The 24,313-nt window shown below is 43.4% G+C and overlaps 1 protein-coding gene across 3 annotated transcripts in view; it reads left to right on the top strand.

Moving 5' to 3' along the window:
* NT5C2 (5'-nucleotidase, cytosolic II) overlaps positions 1-16,796 on the top strand; it is a 116,546-nt gene extending 99,750 nt beyond the window's left edge. For all 3 annotated transcript variants that reach the window (XM_077258670.1, XM_077258671.1, XM_077258669.1), the window contains exons 13-18: positions 1,132-1,198; positions 2,805-2,975; positions 5,327-5,378; positions 7,620-7,680; positions 9,016-9,192; positions 13,136-16,796. In XM_077258670.1, the coding sequence (XP_077114785.1) occupies positions 1,132-1,198; positions 2,805-2,975; positions 5,327-5,378; positions 7,620-7,680; positions 9,016-9,192; positions 13,136-13,375 (768 nt within the window). In that variant the 3' untranslated portion in view covers positions 13,376-16,796. The remainder of the gene's footprint in view (positions 1-1,131; positions 1,199-2,804; positions 2,976-5,326; positions 5,379-7,619; positions 7,681-9,015; positions 9,193-13,135) is intronic.
* Positions 16,797-24,313: the final 7,517 nt, after the last annotated feature.

Genomic DNA, 24,313 nt, shown 5'->3' with positions numbered 1-24,313 from the left:
ACATCTTGGGCAGAGAGGGCAAATGCATCGATAGAGCAAATCTGTAATGCAGCAGTATGGTCTTCACCCTCTACTTTCTTCCGCCATTATAGATTGAATCTGGGGCTATCAGATCTTGCCTTTGGTAGGAAAGTACTATCTGCTGTTGTCCCACCCTAGAGGTTCTTTCTATTTCTTCCTCTCATGTACCGGTGCTGTCATGGGGAAGGGAAAAAATGATAATTACTTACGGGTAATTTGATTTTCCAGATCCATGACAGCACCGCTCTAGTTCCCGCCCTATCTTGGTGATGGTGTGTGATTCACAAAAAAAAAAAAAATCTCTTAATAAAAAAAAAAAAAATATATACACAAATGAAAGATGGGGTAATAACCACTTAACATAACAATAGATAAATAGTCTTAGAGTTAAATATAATTTTTTATATGCCTAAAACTAACTTAGCGGTTACCTTACATTCTCTGTAAACAAACTGAGGAGAGAGGTGCCGCCCCCATCTTTTATCTCCTATGCAGGTTTCCTGTTCTTGGGGGCGGGACCATCTCTCATGTACCGGTGCTGTCATGGATCTGGAAAATCAAATTACCCGTAAGTAATTATCATTTTTCCACTGTGAAGGTCCACAGAGCCCACTCCATAAGAGGTGGATTTGGTGCCCATCACTTAATACTATGAAAAACATTCATACATTAACTTTTCACATGTAATGAATTTGTGAATAGTATATGACCTGCACACATAGCATTAACCCCAAAATTTAGGGTGTAATGGTGATCGTGCACATGATTTATTTTGACTTAGGATCAGGCCCCCAGTCAAACCCTGCAGAATTATTAGATGTTTTGGTAAATTGAGGCGCACAGATGTAGCAATAAACAAACTACACTGCCAACATACGGTGCTGCGATAATTGTGCTGCCCGGTCGCGGCCTGCTGTGTTTACAGGGTAGCATCCTTTTCCTATTTGTGGCACTTGCCACATCTGTATCTGTGTTTTGTGTCCATGATGGACTTTTGAAACCATCATCCTTGCCCATCCGATAAGAGCATCTTTATACTTCGCCTCCTTTCTGTGGGTTATGTCTTAAAGAAAGTGGCTTGAGATGTTGAAATCTGCTTTTCATCCGCAGAACACTGGCAAGCTGAAGATTGGCACTTACACAGGACCATTACAGCATGGCATTGTCTATTCTGGAGGTATGATCCACGTCAGCAGGACCCTGGACCCTGCTGTCTTCCTGGCCTAGATCAGCAGCATATAAATACTTGCACAGGAAGCTGTAACAATACTTGGTGCCTACTCCAAAACGTTGTGTTAAAAAGCAGTTCCCATTTTGTATCTCTCAAATGTCCCATCTCTTGTTATTCTGTAGAGTTGAGCGAATATCTTCGGTTCCCCGCTTATTCGACAAGCAATAGCAATTGCTGAATAAGCTGCAGAGGGAACCCTGATACATGGATCTCACCGGCTGATCGGCACCGTAACTGTATGTGTCACAGCCATGTCAATGTTACAGCATATGCATCGAGAGCCCAACACACAGGCTGTCCATGCATATGCTGTGACAGTGACACAGCCGCGACACATACAGCTGCTGTGCCAATCAGCGGTGCAGTCGGTGCGATCCATGTATCCGGGTTCCATCTGCAGCTTATTCGGCAATCGCTTGTCGAATAAGTGGGGAACCGAAGATATTCGCTCATCTCTAGTTCTCGGGAATCCACCTTCTAGAACTCTTACTGATGTTAACAATGAGGATGCCTCATTACTGTGTTGATGGCACATCGGATGCCCTGGGGGCTGTGCTGCAGTTCCCCTGCACAGCCTTGGCTACCGTGACGCTGTGTCGGGAAAGTCTTTTGATGTAGCACCAGTTCAGCACTGCATGAAGCTCCATCCTCTTAATTCTCACTGTTCAGTAGGGGTCCAACCTCTAGGATTCCCACAGATACCAAGGAATCGCTTATATGAAAATGACATCCCTTTTTTTTTATTATACGGGTACCTACATAAATTAATGCTACATACATTTGTTACCCCATAAATTTCCTTTAATGTAAAATGACCGGGAATTCTCTAAAAATGGCAAATTACCTTTTACTTATCGGTTCTGTTACCTGTCATTTTAGTGCCTCCACCCTGGTGGTCTCCACAGGGACTGGAAGTGATGAGGTCTCGTTCTTCAGACACGAGCGTCTATGATTTGCTGCAATGGTCAAAACATTAGAACAGAATCTCATCACCTCTAGTTGGATTACGTCCCGTTTATCAGTCACCTGAACGCTTCAGCCAGTCAGTATTCAGGTTTCTGAAGACCACCAACGTACCATCTAAGGGGGCTTGAGTTGATCACTAGTGTCATTTGGGTTCTTTTTCTTTATTTACAATATTGATTTCTTATTATTTTCTTTAAATCTTTAGCTAGAATTGATGAAAATTGATTTGCGGGACCTGGTCCCTCAACTAAGTCAGTAATCTTTGGGCGCTGCACGGAAGCCGTGAGAATCGCCTCTTACTGGACAGCACCTGCGGCTCTTCTTTTGTCACGATGTCATCTTTGCGTTACGATGCATATGTGATATTTCACCAGGACAGATAATCAAACGAAGAACTGAAGATACTGAAGCGACAGTTCTCATGACTCCCGTGTAGCGGCTACAGATTACAGACAAGGCCGGTGGACAACCTGCCAATTGATTCACACCAACTCTTCCTTTAAGGCTCCAGCAGACTCCAGGCCACATATAATTTGTGCGTTAGACTTGGTTCGTGTCCTAATGCTCATGACTTCTTTCTCTTTAGGTTCTTCTGATATCGTGTGTGACCTGTTGGGAGCAAAAGGGAAAGACATTCTGTATATTGGTGATCACATCTTTGGAGACATTCTGAAGTCCAAGAAGCGTCAGGGCTGGAGAACATTTCTAGTCATTCCCGAGCTGGCCCAGGAGCTTCACGTCTGGACCGATAAAAGCTGTAAGGGACCTGAAGCCACAGTAAAGTAGTCATGGAGTAATACATCCTCAGCCGGCTGTACTACTCTACAACTTAAGCTGCAGAGCTTTCTAATAATTTTAAGCATCATTTAACTCCAGTTAATTTAGCAACTAATGCATCTGTAATGTAATCCAAGTGACTGTAGGACAGGGGCTATATGACAGCATTGCATAGCCGGCAGTGGGTGGCGGTGTTTAGTTAACCCTATGTGTTTCTAGGAAAGCAAAGAATCGTAGCGTTAACATTCAGTTATATGTGTATTCCTGCATTTATTTGAGCATTTGTTGGGAAGGGGTAGAGCGTAGACAGAACAGCATGCTGTCTTTTATTACTTGCTCAGATATAGAGTAATATCTTGTTCCGGGGAAACCTATGAACTTGATACAGGCTTTTATGGGAAGTGAGCGGCCTTCTGATCTTGTCTCTGCGTGCTGACTCCATATGTAGGGTAAGACGCAAGTCTCGTATGATGGAGGGGAGAAAGCTTATGGAAAGACAGTTAGTTTTCAGGTATTATTGCTACATAGACACTCCGCATGCCACCTTTTAGGCTTCCTTGTATTATGGCATGCAATGGCACATGCCACCATCTTTTTCTGATGGATTCCAAACATATACTCCATGTTTCACTCAATAAAATCCTCCAAACTGTCTGTATGCCATATTGCAGGTCTACATAACTCTGATCTAGGATATGACAGTTTGGGGGTCTTGTATGTGGATTGGTCTTGTACCGGCTGGGGGTCATTAAATCAACCCAAAGCATCACAAACTTCCTGCTAAAAATAAGGTACAGCACATATTGTCCAAACTGCAGTATGGTAAATGCCGTACTAATAGGGTTGGCCAATAGAGGGTGGTCCTCTGTTGGAGACGACCCCTTCTGACTACTGCCATGTAATACTAGAGTTCCCTGCAGCGGTGGGTGAGATGCTGCTCATAGAGGAATATGTCGGGGGAGTTAGAGGAGCCAGGCCAGTGGCGATTAGTACCAGCTTAGCTTCATTTTAAAGGGTTGTTCTAATATAAAAAAGAAAACATTAAGAATTTGCACATAGAAGAGGGGTCCTCAGTTTGCCCACCTAATCCATAACCTGACAATATACAATATAGTGTCTTCATGCAGAAACAACATGGAGTTTTCCTGCTTGGGGTGTGTTCACACGTAGCGGCATAGCTTGTAACTGTAAGATAATCCATGACTGCCAATCTGTACCAACTCTTGTGGATTTTGGTGCAGATTTGCGCTTTTATTTGCCTCGCCTGGCACTCCTGTGGTAATGGTGGCCTGGTCCCCCAGTGTCTTTGTGCACTGGCAGACCAGACGATGGCACAGGCCATACTACTCTCACCATGAGAGGTCCAGGGGAGAATACACAACATAAATGATCACACTGTGGATTTGTTATTTGCAGCATTTCTGCTAGGTGTGAATGCAGCGGTACAGATGACGCACTCCTCCTGGTAAAGCGTGTATCTTTAGCATGAGTCTATAGCGTTCTCCTTTCTGTATATGTGAGGAGGGACAGGCAGTGACATGGTGAATATATCTCTGCATATTGGTTACCGTCAGAAGATGAGCCCTGCTGGACAAGTGCAGGGTGAGGGTTAAAATCTTTATATTGTGCAGGACATGTTTTCATGTCACCCAGAGGAACTTTAACCCTACATAGGATTGCAGCATCACTTGTGCATGAGGTGCCTCGTCAAGAGTCCACCACCTTTTTTGCTGAATGCCAAAAGTAAGATTTAATTTTTTCCCCCCTTAATCCTACTCGAGTGCTGCTTTAAATAAAATGTATCTTTTACCAGTATATATTTAAATACGCACATGTACGGTGTCTTTTCTTCTCGCTCTTTGGTTCTCGTCTCCACTTTTCTATGTTGTTTCTCACCCTGCTTTGTTTCCTCCCCATCATGGCTGTTCCCTGACGTGTCCTCGGTCCTCACATCAGTTTCGCCTGACACGGCTTCATGTGCTCCCTGACGGGCGGCATGTCCAGTCCAGCTTGTCATCCCTCCTTGGCCACCAGAGGGAGCTGCTGCCTGAGCAGTAGACCCTGTGGTAGCTGATCAGGATCGATCCAGACTGTGCTTGTGCTGAATCGGGCCGTTTGTCTCCCCCCATAATGTCTCACGTTTGGGTGTCTCTAGCGTTTCTATCTTTCTTGGCCTTAGTAAGCTCTCGCTTAGGTGTTTTTATTACTTTCCGACGCCTTTTTTTTTTTTTTTTTTTGTGTTTGCTTGTAATAGACACCATTTTTTGTTTAGTTTCTATTGACTACTTATTTCGTGTGTTTCATATTCTCCTGTTATTTTATTTGATTTAGCCCTTTTTGAGGAGCTCCAGAGCTTGGACATCTTTCTAGCAGAACTGTATAAGTAAGTAAGACGGGATGGAAATGGATGTGTCATCAGTTATTGCCAATATTGGTGTTTCCGACAATCAAGATATTGTACCTTCATCTGTATAATGTGAACACGGCATTAATATTCAGTACTTTTACTTTATACTTCAGAGGATCTGCACTTTTATGGCGCCATAGAGACTTGTCTGGAGCTCAGCAGTCTCTTCTCATTAGCTTTAGGTGGACTGTCTTCAGTCTTGGAGAGGAGCAGCGCTCAGCACCAAGAACTTCTGCTCCTTTTTTGCTCCCAGAACTTCTGCCCTTATTCTGCCCCTCTTCTGCCCCTCTTCTGCCCCTCTTCTGCCCCTCTTCTGCCCCTCTTCTGCCCCTCTTCTGCCCCTCTTCTGCCCCTCTTCTGCCCCTCTTCTGCCCCTCTTCTGCCCCTCTTCTGCCCTTCTTCTGCCCTTCTTCTGCCCTTCTTCTGCCCTTATTCTGCTCCTCTTCTGCTCCTCTTCTGCTCCTCTTCTGCTCTTCTTCTGCTCTTCTGCCTTTATTCTGCTCTTCTTCTGCTGCTCTTCTTCTGCTGCTCTTCTTCTGCTGCTCTTCTTCTGCTGCTTTTCTTCTGCTGCTCTTCTTCTGCTGCTCTTCTTCTGCTGCTCTTCTTCTGCTGCTCTTCTTATGCCCTTCTTCAGCTCTTCTTCAGCTCTTCTTCAGCTCTTCTTCAGCTCTTCTTCAGCTCTTCTTCAGCTCTTCTTCAGCTCTTCTTCTGCTCTCCTTCTGCTCTCCTTCTGCTCTCCTTCTGCTCTCCTTCTGCTCTCCTTCTGCTCTTCTTCTGCTCTTCTTCTGCTCTCCTTCTGCTCTTCTTCTGCTCTTCTTCTGCTCTTCAGCTCTTCTTCAGTTCTTCAGCTCTCCTTCTGCTCTCCTTCTGCTCTCCTTCTGCTCTCCTTCTGCTCTCCTTCTGCTCTCCTTCTGCTCTCCTTCTGCTCTCCTTCTGCTCTTCTTCTGCTGCTCTTCTTCTGCTGCTCTTCTTCTGCTGCTCTTCTTCTGCTGCTCTTCTTCTGCTGCTCTTCTTCTGCTGCTCTTCTTCTGCTGCTCTTCTTCTGCTGCTCTTCTTCTGCTGCTCTTCAGCTCTTCTTCAGCTCTTCTTCTGCTCTCCTTCTGCTCTCCTTCTGCTCTCCTTCTGCTCTCCTTCTGCTCTCCTTCTGCTCTTCTTCTGCTCTTCTTCTGCTCTTCAGCTCTTCTTCAGTTCTTCAGCTCTCCTTCTGCTCTCCTTCTGCTCTCCTTCTGCTCTCCTTCTGCTCTCCTTCTGCTCTCCTTCGGCTCTCCTTCGGCTCTCCTTCGGCTCTTCTTCTGCTCTTCTGCCTTTATTCTGCTTCTCTTCTGCTCCTCTTCTGCCCATCTTCTGCTACTCTTATGCTCTGTATTTTAGTGATCATTAAGGATCTCTGCCTCCTCGGATCAAAACTTCACACATCGCTAGGCTTTTTTCCTACAAAAATTGATGGCATATTAATAGAAAAGGCTATCCTCTGCCAATTATATAGGGTCCAACTGTTGGAACCCCCATTATCCTCAAACTCAAGATTCTGCTTTACTGGTGGTTTTCTTGCATAGATAACCTCCCATTCACCCAGTGTGCAAGGAAATTCTGCACAGTAAAATGGCCAAAGAGAAAATCTGCCTGTCTGTCACAAATAAGGAGAAGTAGTTGAATTTATGGCTCCGTTCAGAGCCTCCGTAACAGATTCAGACAAAAATAATGTGTAGAATAGAGCAGCATGCTTTGACCATGCCAGACAGGCCCACTCTCTCTTTGGATCTGGAACTGCTGTCATATACACTTTTTTTACTCCTGTGATAATGGAAATGTCAGTGTAAACAGAGCCATGGAGAAGATGTAATGTTTGGGTTCAGCATTTTCCATTAATTCACTCTGAATCGAAGGGACAGAACTGAGTAGTGCGCTGTGACCGGCTCCCCCTGTATAAGAACGTCTGCAGCTACCCATCCTTTCCAAAGAGAGACGATCACGAGCAAAGGATTGGGGGAGGTCACAGCACCTGAACCCCATGAATAAAAACCTGTGTTTGGTCACGATCACTTGTCAAAACATGTTATCAAAGGGCAATAACTCATAAAATCCTGCCCCTGACCAGACTCTGCAGGCTCTGCAATGCTCCTGGAGGTTGTGTTTCCGATGTGTACTTCTTGTTTGACATTTCACACTTTTCGTTCTATAGGAACACTCCACTAATGTTTCCCCCTTTACTTACAGGCACCTGGACAGTAGCAGCAATGAGAGGCCTGACATCAGCTCCATCCAGAGGAGAATTAAGGTATCTCACTGTGACAGTCGGTGATCTCTGCTCCCGCCACCTGCTGTATTCCCGCGGATCTGTAATGACTGGTCGGCTATCTAGGGGCTCATTACCGTACACAGTGTGAGGCTTATTTCCCCAGATCATAAAGGACACTAGTGCGTTACATAGGTTGAAAAAAATAGACTTGGGTCCATAAAGTGCAACCTTTTCACCAGTTATACATTCTCTATCGCTAGATTATTTTGAACCCACAATGCCATTTGTTGTGAAGAAACCCTCCAGCCCTTTTTTTTTAAAGCTGTTATGCTGTCTTCCATTCCTACCTCCTGTGGTCGGCATTCCACATTCTGACTGCTGGAACTGTAAAGAACCCTTTCCTATTTAGCTGCTGGAATCGCCTTTCTTCCATAATGAATGTCCCCTGGTCCTTGGTTGGTATTTGGAAGGAATAAATTGTGGGCCAGTCCTTTGTATTGACCACAAATATATTTTGTAAATGAGATCTCCTCTGAGGCGTCTTTTTTTTTTTTCTAAGCTAAACAAGCCAACCTCTCGTCATACGAGAGGTCTTCCATTCCGTGTGATAATTCAGTTGCCCACCTTTGAAATGACTCCACTTTTCAGTATCCTTTTTAAAATGTGGAGCCCAAAACTGGATCCCATAACCAAGATATGGCCTCACCAGTGATTTATAGAGGGGTAACTATACGTTGGGATTTCAAGAATATCTTTTTTGTTTTTCCTTCTATACACCCTAATGCCTTGTTTGCTTTTGCGGCTGCTGCTTGACATTGAGTACTGCTGCTCAGCTTACTTTACACCAAAATACCCAAGTATATGCAGCAATGGGAATACCCCATCCCAGTGGCTTTATTCTACATTTATCAGCATTAAATCTCATTTGCCAAGTGTTTGCCCATTCAGACATCTTATCCAGATCGCTTTGCAGTGTTACACTGTCATGGTCAGGCTTTAGTATCCCATATAGTTTGGTGTCGTCAGCAAAGACTGACACTTTACTCCCAATCCCATCCACAAGGTCACTAATAAAGAGGTTAAGAAGATTTGGTCCTAGTGTCCAATTTTTGGCTTTTATCAGAGCCTCATCCTGCAGTAACTGCACAGAGAGTTAGATTAAAGTGGTCACCTTATGACGAAAACCCTGCTGTGCCGTGCAAAGGATCGAGCCAACATTTCTGAGCTGAAGGTGACTTTTTTCCAAAAGTTGTCTATGTCTCTAGATAGAAAAAAAAATTGTAGATCTCTGATGAAAGTTATATCTGGGTCACACTGCCATCGGCTGCAGAAGTGATTAACTCACAAAATGTTGTCCCCTTGTGTTTTACGCAGAAAGTCACCCACGACATGGACATGTGCTATGGGATGATGGGAAGTCTTTTCCGTAGCGGTTCACGCCAGACTCTGTTTGCAAGTCAAGTGATGCGCTACGCAGACCTCTATGCCGCGTCATTCATCAATCTCCTGTATTATCCCTTCAGCTACCTCTTCAGAGCCGCTCATGTCTTGGTGAGTTCAGCCATCTATACCGGGATCCAATTCATGAACCTGTTTCTTATAAATCGTCTTTCAGGAAGGGTTTGGTGGGGAACAAAGGTAATCTTACAATGGCTCCGACTGCTAAAAGAAACAGTAGTAATAATTGTCCTAATCATTAACCCGCTCCCGTCTTGATCTTCACTTTCTGGTCCTGTATTCCCCCACCGGAAATGAACATTCAGCCAATCTCTGGCTGCGGCAAGTCACCGTTGTGGCCCATAATTGTCTAGCCGGTATTTTCAGCCATTTTCAGTGTGTCAAGAATGGTACAGGAATATAGCGCAGCCAGGAACGGATACATGTCAGTACTAAAGCTGCAGGGGAATCGGTGAGGATGTTAAGATGTTTTTAATTTAAAGGAGCCCTTTAACCCCTTCCCGACATGTGACGGAATAGTACGTCACATGTCGGGACCCCCGCTTTGATGTGCGCTCCGGCGGTGAGCGCACATCAAAGTCGCGACGTGTCAGCTGTTTTTTACAGCTGACATGTGCGCGCAATAGCGGCGGGTGAAATCGCGATCACCCGCCGCTATTAACTAGTTAAATGCCGCTGTCAAACGCAGACAGCGGCATTTAACTACCGCATCCGGCTGTGCGGCCGGATATGAGCGCATCGCCGACCCCCGTCACATGATCGGGGGTCGGCGATGCTCCTCCATTGTAACCATAGAGGTCCTTGAGACCTCTATGGTTACTGATTGCCGGTGGCTGTGAGCGCCCCCCTGTGGTCGGCGCTCACAGCACACCTGCATTTTAGCTACATAACAGCGATCTGATGATCGCTGTTATGTAGCAGAGCCGATCGGGCTGTGCCTGCTTCTAGCCTCCCATGGAGGCTATAGAAGCATGGCAAAAGTAAAAAAAAAAGTTTTTAAAAATGTGAAAAAAATAAAAAAAATATAAAAGTTTAAATCACCTCCCTTTCGCCCCAATCAAAATAAATCAATAAAAAAAAAACCCAACCTACACATATTTGGTATCGCCGCGTTCAGAATCGCCCGATCTATCAATAAAAAAAAAGCATTAACCTGATCGCTAAATGGCGTAATGAGAAAAAAATTCGAAACGCCAGATTTACGTTTTTTTGGTCGCCACGACATTGCATTAAAATGCAATAACGGGCGATCAAAAGAACGTATCTACACCAAAATGCTATCATTAAAAACGCCAGCTCGGCACGCAAAAAATAAGCCCTCACCTGACCCCAGATCACGAAAAATGGAGACGCTACGAGTATCGGAAAATGGCGCAATTTTGTTTTGTTTTGTTTTTTGCAAAGTTTGGAATTTTTTTTCACCACTTAGGTGAAAAATAACCTAGTCATGTTAGGTGTCTATGAACTCGTAGTGACCTGGAGAATCATAATGGCAGGTCAGTTTTAGCATTTAGTGAACCTAGCAAAATAGGCAAGCAAAAAACAAGTGTGGGATTGCACTTTTTTTGCAATTTCACTGCACTTGGAATTTTTTTCCCGTTTTCTAGTACATGACATGCTAAAACCAATGATGTCGTTCAAAAGTACAACTCGTCCCGCAAAAAATAAGCCCTCACATGGCCAAATTGACGGAAAAATAAAAAAGTTATGGCTCTGGGAAGGAGGGGAGCGAAAAACGAAAACGGAAAAAGCTCCGGGGGTGAAGGGGTTAAAATAATTTTTAATCCCTGGACATCTTCCAACAGCTGTCAATCGCTGGTCTAAAACCTCCAATAATATGGAGTATATTACTTTTGCTGATACATTTCATATTACTGACCAAATACATTTTCTAAATTCTCCACTTGTTGTGACCTGGGTTCCGTTCACCATGCGTTTCAGGAAAAGTATATGTCTGACATATGTATAGAGCTCACCAGCCAAAAGGTTCCCTTAATGGGAGTCTTGCATTAGCATATGCCAATCAAAATGGAAAAAGCTCTGCACTTTGATCTTCATAACGCCCGAATTTAGTGACGCGCTGAAAGCAGAAATAAACACTTGAAATAATCACTGTTTGTAATGACTCTATATAATGAGTAGTGTTGAGCGATACCGTCCGATACTTGAAAGTATCGGTATCGGAAAGTATCGGCCGATACCGGCAAAATATCGGATCCAATCCGATACTGATACCCGATACCAATACAAGTCAATGGGACTCATGTATCGGACGGTATTCCTGATGGTTCCCAGGGTCTGAAGGAGAGGAAACTCTCCTTCAGGCCCTGGGAACCATATAAATGTGTAAAAGAAAGAAAGAATTAAAATAAAAAATATCGCTATACTCACCTGTCCGACGCAGCCGGGACTTCAGCGAGGGAACCGGCAGCGTTGTTTGTTTAAAATTCGCGCTATTACTTGGTTACGTGAATTCCCGGCTTGTGATTGGTCAGGTCGGCCATGTTGCCGGGACGCGGACCAATCACAGCAAGCCGTGACGAAATTACGTCACGGCTTGCTGTGATTGGTCCGCGTCCCGGCAATATGGCCGCCCTGACCAATCACAAGCCGTGACGTCACGGGAGGCTGGACACGCGCTCACTTTAAAATTGGCGCGTGTCCAGCCTCCCGTGACGTCACGGCTTGTGATTGGTTGCGCCGCGGTCAACCAATCACAAGCCGGGAGGCTGGACGCGCTCATTTTAAAATGGGCGCGTGTCCAGCCTCCCGTGACGTCACGGCTTGTGATTGGTCCGCGTCCCGGCAATATGGCCGCCCTGACCAATCACAGCAAGCCGTGACGTAATTTCGTCACGGCTTGCTGTGATTGGTCCGCGTCCCGGCAACGTGGCCGACCTGACCAATCACAAGCCGGGAATTCACGTAACCAAGTAATAGCGCGAATTTTAAACAAACAACGCTGCCGGTTCCCTCGCTGAAGTCCCGGCTGCGTCGGACAGGTGAGTATAGCGATATTTTTTATTTTAATTCTCTCTTTTACACATTTTAACATTAATGTTGTTGCGATACCCGATACCCGATACCACAAGAGTATCGGAATCCCGGTATCGGAATTCCGATACAGCAAGTATCGGCCGATACCCGATACTTGCAGCATCGAAATGCTCAACACTAATAATGAGTTGTTGTTTTTTTTATATTGAAGAACTGAAATAAACTTTTTGATGATTTTCAAATGTTGTGAGCAGCCCAATATCTGAGTAATGTCTCCCCCTAGTGGGGTGATTCAAGTAACACCAGTATACCTACATAATGATACTAAACAGGTACATAGATTAAATAACGATAGTAGATCCAGTAAATCTATTTTAAGATGAGTGCAATGATTTCTTTACAGTGATATGTCCATACCATGCAGACACCGAATTCTGAATAAGCATAGAAGAAGATAAAGGGTATAAAAGGGAAAAAAAATAAGCATACGGTAGTTACCACCAGACCGGACCCCCTGATGCGTGTTTTGCACTGTGGCTTCTACACGCACTTTCTGAAGAAGCCATAGTGCGAAACGCGTGTTTGGGGTCCAGTGGTAACTATTGTGTGCTTATTTTTGTGTTGGCTTTCTTTTGTCTATTTTGTAAACTCCTATTAATATATAGGACCATTTTTGAGAACGTAGTTTTCTATGAAGAGCCTAAAGGAGAAATAACCCCCCCCAAAACTGCATTTTTATATGTTTTTTTTCTAAGTGCAGAATCCTATTGCTTCTGCACTGGAAAAAAAAATTGCTGTTTGAAATCTGCTTTTGAACCAGGGAAAATACATAAGAAAACCAGCAGTAATGCACCAAGCAGATTGCTGTTCCCTGTAGTGCAGACCCCTGCAGATAAAATGCTGAATGGACAATGAATGTTTCTGTATGCGTGAACACGGCCTAAATGTTGCAGATATTGTGAGCAGATGTTGATGTGAACCTCGTATACTGATGCCGTTGTTGATTTTTCCCTGTCCTTTTTAATTTCCATTTGTCTAGATGCCCCATGAATCCACCGTGGAGCATATTCATGTAGATATTAACGAGTCCGAGTCCCCGATGGCCACACGGAACCGCTCGTCATTGGACTTCAAAGATTCCGACCTCAAGCGGCACCATCTGACCCGCTCCATCAGCGAAATTAAACCACCCAACCTGTTTCCCCAAGCTCCACAAGAAATCACACACTGCCATGATGAGGATGACGACGAAGAGGAGGAAGAGGAGGAGGAAGAATAAGTGCTATCCCGAGGAGCTCGCTGTAATATTGTACAAGGAAACTTCTGTTCTTTAGGAACAAATTTCCATAAACACAGAAGAATATATACATTTTTTTTTTCTCCCAATTTTTGTTAATCCCATCCAAAAGTTATGAATGCATAACAGGCGATTGCTGGCGATTACTGCAGGTCACACATTTCTGTCAGAGACGACTGATACTGATCAGACATGTCACAGTATTTACCAGCTAGTTTTTGGGATTGTTTTTTTTTTTTGCAATAAGGTAACCCCACCTTCTCCCCCAAGAGCACAGGTCCTGAATGCACAACTGCAGCATCGTCGTATGTACTCGAAGGCTGAGCGACAGATCCCTCCCTTGTAGTTTTCTGCACGCCGTAAGTCTGATCCACCGGCTAAACTGAGACCTGCAGCTTGTGAATAGGGCTGAGGTTTGTGTAGCTGCCGACAGACCCTGACAATGAAGACGCCATGTGGCATCACTTCTAGAGTGTCCCTAATGAAGCAGGGGGCTTTCTGTCCCCGTTAATGGTTACATTTGGTGCATCTTGCGCCATTTTACAAATCCTATGGAATGTGAACCTAAATTTCACCCCATTATATATTTATAACATCACAAGTTCCCAAGTAATTTCTAGCTTCTCCATGTGGGCCAGCGCCGCTCATTTCATGGCTCCGTCTTCTCGTCGGTGTACACTGCTCCGCCACCGACAGAGGTGTCCGTTCTATATTGTAGAGCAAAGTTGTTGTTTTTTTAAAAGCTGTGATTTTCGCTTTACTGTATAAAAAGCGACTGTTTTTATTAGCTCAGAAAAGCTTCTTCTGTTCCCTTTTCTGCTAGAATAACTGCAAGGTTTTCTGTTCCAGCACATGCTGTCTTGTTGTTTTACAGTACTTCTTACAGGAGCAGCTCATTACAAGGCAGCATCGGACCGTATATACATGGATACCAGGCCCGATGGTGCCCAGCGTCAGATGAGCTTTGGTTTCCCCATGGCAATTTTTGGTCACCTTGATCTATGGAGAACACAATGGAGTGAATGGCCAACTCTTGAACATCATTCTCATTCTGCCTTTTCCTTTTTTCAATTCAAATATTTGTGTTAATTAATGTTTTCATATACCTTCATAGGAGTCCCCAATCCCCAGCATAAATCAAGAACTCAAAATATATAATTATGACTTCCCGCATCCACCACTAGAGGGAGCTTACTGCATACAGTGCCATTATTGAGCTCTATGTACAAACAGAATGCAGTTACTGTAGCTCCCCCTAGTGGAGACTGTAGGCAACTAGGCTTTTTTTTGTTAAGGGGGTTTTCAGCTAAATATATCACCACATTGTAAGTGACAAATGTATGATCGTTGCATTTGGCTGCTTAGCCCCTACTACATTTCCACAGAGAGTTTTGGGACCCCTATTCCCAGGATTGGAGGGAGTCCCAGCTCTCAGCCCAACAGATATCATGCATATATTACCTATTTTCTGGATTGGTGATAAATGTGTTTTAACGTCGTTTGAGTGATTACAAAGGAAATGGAATCCCGAACCCTAGGAATATTAATATCTTTATGGAACTACGTGTACAGATCTGATCACAGATGTTCTCCTTATATTACCTGAGATAAAAAAAAAGGATTGGGGGAGACCATTGTGAAGCAAAGGGCATTTAAACATTGTTTTTCCACTATTGATCAGGGGCCAAATGTGTGCCCAGCCATGGGGGCGGTCTATAAAAATAATTACGCATCCATTAATGGTCTGATATCAAAAGTCGTGACTACAGGAACCAATCAGGGTTATGATTGTGGACGCCCGTACATTGGGGAGAAAACACTACTCTGCTCATCATCCTGCCATTAAGATGACTCGTCACGACCTGCTGTCCTTGTATTAATGTACATATATCACAATTTTTTTTTTTTCTTTTAATTTTTATTTTTTTTAAGGTTTTGTGTGTTTAATGATTGCAGGTATTTGCTCTGCCCATAGATCTTTTCCTTCCAGGGCAATTTACAACATGTTAATCCGGTTTGCTGAATAATTTTGTTTACTGAAAGTGACCAATATAATATAGTATGTTACTTCATGAGGGCGACGCTCTGCAGCCTGAAGACCTTCAGCAATTGTAGAACTACAGCGCCCAGCATGGCCTGACCAATCAGCTGGAGGGCCGCAGGCAGCAGACCTCTGGTTTAGAGCTAGGACTGTATGGCAAATCTCCCTTATATTCCCATATTATATTTTATAATAAGATTACTCACATTAAGGTGGTATAAGAAACCTTGTAGTGTTTTGGTTCTGTAAATAGTAGTATTCTTTACCTGCCAGGCATGCTGGGAGTTGTAGTCTAACAACTACTAGAGAGCTGCTTTCCCGTAAAAAGTTCACTTCTGCCTCTGGCCCATTACCTTGCACGATCTAATGATGACCTACACTGCTACTGTATATTGTCCCATGCAGATAAGGAGGAATTTATCTTCTGTTGTGCTGTCTCGGGACCTTAAAGTGAATGTCAATGCTGGAACGTAATTTTAGGGGGTTTTTTTCTTAGTCTAAATAAATCATTTCTTAATACACTTTTTTTTATAGTGGTCAAAACTTTTTTTTTTTTTTTTTTGTTCCAAGCTCCAAATCCCCTTCATATAGATTTACGAGAAAGTTCACGCATCTACCACTAGAGGGAGCTGCTGCATACGAAGGAGTTTGCTCCTATGCTCCCTCTAGTGGTGACTACATGCAGTCAGGATATTACATTTGAACCTGTATGTCTATGCAGAGGATTTAGAGCACGGTAATGAAAAACCATAAAAAAAAAAAACAAATTGAGAAATTTAATCCGTGAAGACCTATGGATCTTTTTTTTAAAAAAAAAAAATGTATCCAAAGTCCTTTTTTTAAATTTTTTTATGGCATGTCAGTCATATTCCACAAATAGGGTTCTGTTAAGATGAATGAAACAGACAGATCTCTCTTTCCATATTTGCTTTAATGGTGCATGACGATGAGGCCTTGATCACTTGCTCGCTGTGTATGAGGAGTCTACACTGTGTCCCCTCCACGTTCTGTCACACTTGTAGCTTGGAGACAGTTTTTCAGGATTAAGTCTGATTCCACAGCGCTGTCCTCTCCGTTCTCAGCGGTGATCTATAAAGCACAAGTTTGTGAACCCTGCACAATGGAACTGCTTTCTGTGTTCTCTGACATTCTGGATGAAGGAACGTGCGCCCGGCCCCCGGTGTAATGTGACATGCCGGAGCCGCGTTCTCTCTGCGCTGCACCCACTGGCATGCGTCTGGTTTAGAACACCGATAATGTTTGTTTTTTCTTGTTTGATATTTTAATCTGGAATTGGTTTATTTTCTTTACTGGTTTGTAAATCGCATTATACTGTATAATCAATAAATTGTAAGAAATTGATCTTTTTCAAGGTTTTGCCTTCTGTCTGGTATCTGTACTTTTTTTTTTTTTTTTTTTTACTTTAATGTGTATCTAATTGGATAAACAGGAAAGAAACTCACTCAGGCCACATTCACACTATCAGTATTTGATCAGCATTTGTAGCCAAAATCAGAAGAGGAACAATCAGAGGAAACGTATAATAGAACCACGTCACCACCTCTGTATTTATCACCCACTCCTGGTTTTAGCTTACAAATACTAATGTAAAATACTGACCAAATACTGCTGTGTTCTTGAGCAGAAACTCCTTTTTTTAATTTATTTATTTTTTGTTAGTATTTTTTTTGTTTTTCTCGCATTTTCAGTTTTTGAGGAGGATTTGCAGAATTTCCACGCAGTTTCTGCTTAAAAAATGCAGTGAAAATAAATCCTAATAGCAGCATGTGCACACAGCGGCTTTTAAACCAGGGCGGACCTATCGAGCTTTTACAGCAGATGTTTCAGGAAACTCCAGGCGGGTTTTTTTTTTTTTTTCACCTTTTGTGTAATTTTTTTTCGTCAGTTCTTGAGTGTTTTTCCAATGGTTTTGACCATTTTTTTTGGAGGGTTTTCCTGCTTTTTTTATTTCTTTTTTTTTTCTAACTCAATTTCGAGACATTTTGGCAAAACACTCTGGGCATCTTTTATCTTTTTCCATTGGCTTCTAAAATAAAGAGCATCTTCTGAGCGGAAATTGCCAAAAGAATGGAAATGTCACTTCTTTAAGCCACTTGGTATCTTTGAAAACCTGAAGAGGTTAAAGGAAATTCGAAATCCTGAACATCTGCAGAGCAAGTCGTTTTTACATAGAAATACATTTGTTCATTTTATTTAGTGTTTTTTGTTTTTTAAATACGTTTTTCAGGCGGTTTCTGTCTTTAAAAAGACATTGTGTACACGTACCCTAAAAGAGTTAGTCATTAAAATCAATAGGGCCCAAAGCTTTTGTCTGAATGAGCCACCTAGCCTCCATTTGCAACAGTACCCTGCGCCTATCGCCACCTTGTGGCAGGTTGGGAACACTTTCTATCCATGCACAATTCATCTCATGTTACTGGATTTCCTCCAATTAATACAGGAATGGTTTCTAATGTATGAACAGAAGTGTTCGATAAATCTCTGTTAAGGCACATGCAGACGTCTGTGTAAATCGATCCAAACACGAACCGCAAAGCACAGATTGCCCATGGCTCTCTCGACCCGAGCGTCAGCCTCAGACATATACACTGCTCAAAAAAAATAAAGGGAACACTAAAATCCCACATCCTAGATATCTCTGAATGAAACATTTCAGTTGCAAATTTTTATTAATTGCATAGTGGAATGTGTTCATAACAAAACATAACAATTATCAATGTAAATCAAAATGAATATCCCACGGAGGTCAGGATTTGGAATGATACTCAGAATCAAAGTGGAAAATCAAATTACAGGCTGACCCAACTTCAGTGAAAATGCCTCATGACAAGGAAAAGATGCTCAGTATTGTGTGTGGCCTCCACGTGCCTGCATGATCTCCCTACAACGCCTGGGCATGCTCCTGATGAGGCGGCGGATGGTCTCTGAGGGATCTCCTCCCAGACCTGGACTAAAGCATCTGCCAACTCCTGGACAGTCTGTGGTGCAATGTGACGTTGGTGGATGGTGCGAGACATGATGTCCCAGATGTGCTCAATCGGATTCAGGTCTGGGGAACGGGCGGGCCAGTCCATAGCTTCAATGCCTTCATCTTGCAGGGTTCCTGACATACTCCAGCCACATGAGGTCTGGCATTGTCCTGCATTAGGAAGAACCCAGGGCCAACCGCACCAGCATATGGTCTCACAAGGGGTCTGAGGATCTCATCTCGGTACCTAATGGAAGTCAGGCTACCTCTGGTGAGCACATGGAGGGCTGTGCGGCCCTCCAAAGAAATGCCACCCCACACCATTACTGACCCACTGCCAAACCGGTCATGCTGAAGGATGTTGCAGACCGCAGATCGCTCTCCACGCTGTCTCCAGACTCTGTCACGTCTGTCACATGTGCTCAGTGTGAACCTGCTTTCATCTGTGAAGAGCACAGGGCACCAGTGGCGAACTTGCCAATCCTGGTGTTCTGTGGCAAATGCCAAGCGTCCTGCATGGTGTTGGGCTGTGAGCACAAGCCCCCATCTGTGGAAATCGGCCATCAGACCATCCTCATGGAGTCGGTTTCTAACAGTTTGTGCAGACGCATGCACATTTGTGGCCTGCTGGAGGTCATTTTACAGGGCTCTGGCAGTGCTCCTGTTCCTCCTTGCACAAAGGCGGAGGTAGCGGTCCTGCTGCCGGGTTGTTGCCCTTCTATGACCCCCTCCACGTCTCCTGGTGTACTGGCTCGTCACCTGGTAGCGCCTCCAGCCTCTGGACACTATGCTGACAGACAGCAAACCTATCCACAGGTCGCATTGATGTGCCATCCTGGATGAGCTGCACAACCTGAGCCACTTGTGTGGGTTGAAGAGTCCGTCTCCTGCTACCACGAGTGTGAAGGCACAACCAACATTCAGTGACCAAAACATCAGCCAGAAAGCATCGGTACTGAGATGTGGTCTGTGGTCCCCACCTACAGAACCACTCCTTTTTTGAGGGAGTCTTGATAATTGCCAAGAAAAATATTTAGAATTGAGAGTCCTGAGGACTCTCAATTCTAAATATTTTTCGATCTACTGTCTAACACGGTACCAAGATATATATCTTTCCTGTATTGATAATTGCCAATAATTTTCATCTGTTATCTATTCCATTTGCACAACAGCATGTGAAATTGATTGTCAATCAGCGTTGCTTCCTAAGTGGACAGTTTGATTTCACAGAAGTTTGATTTACTTGGAGTTAGATTCTGTTTAAGTGTTCCATTTATTTTTTTGAGCAGTGTATATGGCTGTGCTGCTTTGGCAGGACCTTCATCAATCACAGCACAGCTCCTTGCCTGAGGTCACACATAGAATACTACTGCTGATTGGCTGAATTGCAGCCAATCGACGTTTCCACTGCTGTCCAGGGCTTTGTGGAAGAGAGGATCCGAGATCCGCAGCGCAGGAAACAGGTGACTGAGGGTTGGCATGCAGACACACACAGCTCTCTTGGCAGAGTAATAGCAGCTGGCATCGGCGGCAAGTGATTTGAGGGTACTGCCCCTGCACTTCCCATCACACCACCTGTGCAGCCTGCCAGCCAATGCCAGCTATACAATAAAGTGCGTACCGCTCGGAACAGGCTATGAGCATGCAGGGCAGGCACGAATTAAGGAGGCAGGGGCTGAGGGGCATGTTCACATATATATATATATATATATATAAATAATATAATCTATATATATAATTGTCTAACGGTCACGTCCGTCTGTCCCAGAAATCCCGCGTCGCTGATTGGTCGTGGCTGTTTTGCCGCGACCAATCAGCGACGGGCACAGTCCGGCGGCAAAAATGGCCACTCCTTCCTCCCCGCAGTCAGTGCCCGCTCCATACTCCCCTCCAGTCAGCGCTCACACAGGGTTAATGGCAGCGTTAACGGACCGTGTTATGCCGCGGGTAACGCACTCCATTAACGCTGCTATTAACCCTGTGTGACCAACTTTTTACTATTGATGCTGCCTATGCAGCATCAATAGTAAAAAGATCTAATGTTAAAAATAATAATAAAAAAAAATAGTTATATACTCACCGTCCGTCGGCCCCACGGATCCAGAACCGGCCTTCCCCGCTCCTCACGACGCTCCATGCATTGTGATCTCGCGAGATGATGACGTAGCGGTCTCGCAAGACCGCTACGTCGTCATCTCGTGAGATCGCAATGCACTCTTGGGACCGGTGCGCGCGAGGAGCATCGGTAAACGCTTCGCCTGGATCCGGGGGCTCTGGAAGGTGAGTATAGAACTTTTTTATTTTAATTCTTTTTTTAAAAGGGATATGATGCCCACATTGCTATATACTACGTGGGCTGTTCTATACTCTATACTGCGTGCGTGGGCTGTTATATACTACGTGAGCTGTTATATGCTACGTGGGCTGTTACACACTCAGTGGGCTGTGTTATATACTACGTGGCTGTGCTATATACTACGTGGCCGGCCGCGAACAATCAGCGACAGGCGCAGTCCGGCCGCGAATTGGCACCGGATTTGAACCTCGCTTCGCTAATTGGTCGCGGTTGGCCGAATCCTGTGTATTCAATGTATTATTCTAAAATCTTCATAAATAAACTACAAACATTCTAGAATACCCGATGCGTTAGAATCGGGCTACCATCTAGTATATATATCTATCTTTTATTTCATTTTTCTGCAAAGCCATACTGTGGTGATGGATGCTGTATGTGGTTTAGCATTGTCTTGCTGAAATATGCAAGGCCTTTCCTGAAATAGACATTGTCTGAATGGTGCATACGGTGTTCTAAAACCCCTATATACTGCTCAGCATTGATAGTGACTTTCAATATGTAAACAGTGATTAAGGGCGCTGCATAAAAGATCTCCCAGATAAACCTACTGCAGCAAATACCTGGACACAACTACCAAAAATTGTCCAATAATAATAAGCCCAGATAAAAAGGGCCTCAATCAACAGTATATATGTGTATATTTGCGCTACAGGTTCATATAGCTCTAAGAATAAAAAAAGATTAACCCAGAAATTACCACAAAAAATATAATATCCTTACTCATATATATCGTTACCTTCCTAAAAATAAGTCCTGCAGTCCTCATAGAATGCTGTCATCCAACTCCTTCCTGAGGACCCCGAAACGCGTTGGATGAATTTTGGTCCAAGGTGCGCTCTGTAAAACCCTGCAAGCCGATCACGTGAGGTATCACGTGTTTGTGACGTCACGCGAGGTCCTGCAGCTTCACTGCACCTCGCCGGCAATTGTATGCGGAAGCGTTTGCCACTGGTAAGGCGCCGGGAATTATTCATAGAACAAAGGGGTGCCTGTCACCGGCCGGGACAGGCTGACACCCCTTCTCCCTAGCTTTAGAATCATTGTGGATAGAAAATTGTTTCTCACAGGAAGATATTTCTGGACATCTGGATTCAGCTACTTACAAGGACCTGTGGATGGATGACAGCATTCTATGAGGACTGCAGGACTTATTTTTAGGAAGGTAACGATATATATGAGTAAGGATATTATATTTTGTGGTAATTTCTGGGTTAATCTTTTTTATTCTTAGAGCTATATGAACCTGTAGCACAAATATACACATATATACTGTTGACTTTCAATATGTGTAAGCTGCCCATGCCATAGGCACGAATACAGGCAGATGCCATGAGAGATAGACTTCTGAACTGTGGGCTGATAACAAGCTGGATGGTCCCTTTCCTCTCTGCTGTCCATGGCATCTGTGGTTAATATATTTTGACATTTTGATTCTTTTGAACACAGAACTGTTTTCCATTTTTCTTCAGTCCGTTTTAAATGAGCTTTGGCCCAGAGAAGATGGCAGCGTTTCTGGATTGTCTTGCCATAAGGCTTCTTCTTTCTATGATAATTTGTTATGAAGAGTTTCTCCAGAATCTCAATCCTTTGATTCTATATACTATAAGATGCGGGATATTCACAGTCTTTGCTATTTTATGTTATGGAACATTTTTCTTTAATTGTTCAACAATTTTTAGACTCCTTTGTTCAGATTAGTGAACCTCTGACTATCTTTGCTTTTTAGAGACTCTGCCTTCTAACATGCTCTTTTTAGAAATAGTTTTCTTTAGTACCACTTACTTTTCCAGCCTTTTGTGTTCCCTGTCTCAACGTATTTTTTTTTTTTTAGTTACTGCTCAATTTGTAAACATTGTATTTCATTTGATAAAAATAACTCAATGTCTAACTTTCCATTTCTGATCTGTGTTCTATGGTAAATAAAATATGGCTGTAAGATTTTCAAATCATTGAAGTGTAAAATGTAAAGAAAACAAGAGTACAATCGCTTTTTTGGAATTGGAAGTTACTACATATAGATAAAAAATTGAAGTTTTTAGTCATCCAGCAGGTTAAAATCTGTAATGGTACATTCACACGTAGCAGAAATTTGATGTTTCTCTGAATTTGCCATCGGAAAACTGGGGAAATCAAAGTCTGCAGCAAACTCCAACTGCTGCTGATTTTTCAATAATAATGATAAAAAAACCCAAAAACCTCCATCTTTCCTATTTATTTTCTGTCAAAAAAAAAAACAAAACACAACAATATATAGATCAAGCAGGCGGTTTTGAAAAAAATATGTATTTTTAGATTTAAAAAATATATATGAGCCACTTTTAAAACAGTGATTTTATTTTTTCCCCTGCCATAAACGGACTTTCATTTTTTAGTTACAGGATCAGGTGTCTCCTTGTTTGAAGTAGCCATTTGTATGGAAAGAAGCGCTGGTCAGTTCTTGAGGAAAGCCCCAACAAGTGGATAACGCCTTTTAAGTAGTTGATAGCGTCGTGTGGCAAAATTCGGCAGCCTGCTAAAGCACCACTTAACTGACATATTTCAGAAGTCCTGGCTGGATAATTGTAAGCAGGAAGGAGGTAAGACAGCAAGAGGCCAAAGAAGAACCAAGGTCCTGGCACAATTTACATACAGGCAAGTTTGCACGTGTCAACTTAGCTGCAGAGATATTCGCTATGTAAAGTCATATCTGTAAAATAGGATGGTGTCAAGGATAGGAAGATTTAATGGCAGCTTACAATCCTCCTGAAAACATAGGTAACTGTCACAGGACACCTGGCTCAGTAGGTGGACTAGCCTTCTCAGCTTCAAAGACGAAAACTCCTACAGGAAGACCTTCTGCGGAGCCCGTGTGGTGTAACTGCTTTGTTCAGACAGTTAGGATTTCATAAGGAGAATATGGAGTTATCGTACATCCTAGCCACACACCAGTTACATTTTTGAGATCTCTGGAATGAGCAGAACACCTTCCAGGGTCTCGGTCCATACTAGCACCCCAGGGTGGGGGAGATATGTAGAATATGCTGAAAATGGACAGCACCTGCAAAAATCATACATTGATCTAATGCCGCTATGCAAAAATATATATAATTGATCACGTTAAACTAAGAACCTCATGTTCAGACTGTATGAAGCCCACTGCCACGCCACGGGTTGAAGTGAAGGACAGCATCCAGTCAAGGTGAAAGTGAAAAAATTCTTCTTTATTGTGCCATAAATACGACGTTTCAACCCAAAAGGGTCTTTTTCAAGCATGCCTAGCTCCTCACACACAGATTTCCCCACTAACTGGCTTATGCAGGCTTGATTGCTGAAGCCGAGTACGTCAGGTGCTGACAATGTGCTCATGAGTTCTGCTGCTTGCTCACACTGGCGTTCATTCTCCTGTAAGCGACTTGGGACGATTATACTAGTAATCGCAGATCTGCCTTCCCCCATAGTATTACATTGGGCTGTGTGCTATCCAATAAAACATCGGATAGCATTCGGCTGTGACTATTATATAAAAAAAATAAATAAATGAATACCAAACAGCAC

This window comes from Ranitomeya variabilis, chromosome 4, assembly GCF_051348905.1.
Source record: "Ranitomeya variabilis isolate aRanVar5 chromosome 4, aRanVar5.hap1, whole genome shotgun sequence".
NCBI classification, from domain to species: domain Eukaryota; kingdom Metazoa; phylum Chordata; class Amphibia; order Anura; family Dendrobatidae; genus Ranitomeya; species Ranitomeya variabilis.
The sequence above is the reverse complement of the archived record's forward strand: the minus strand, read 5'-3'. Positions and strand labels throughout refer to the sequence as shown.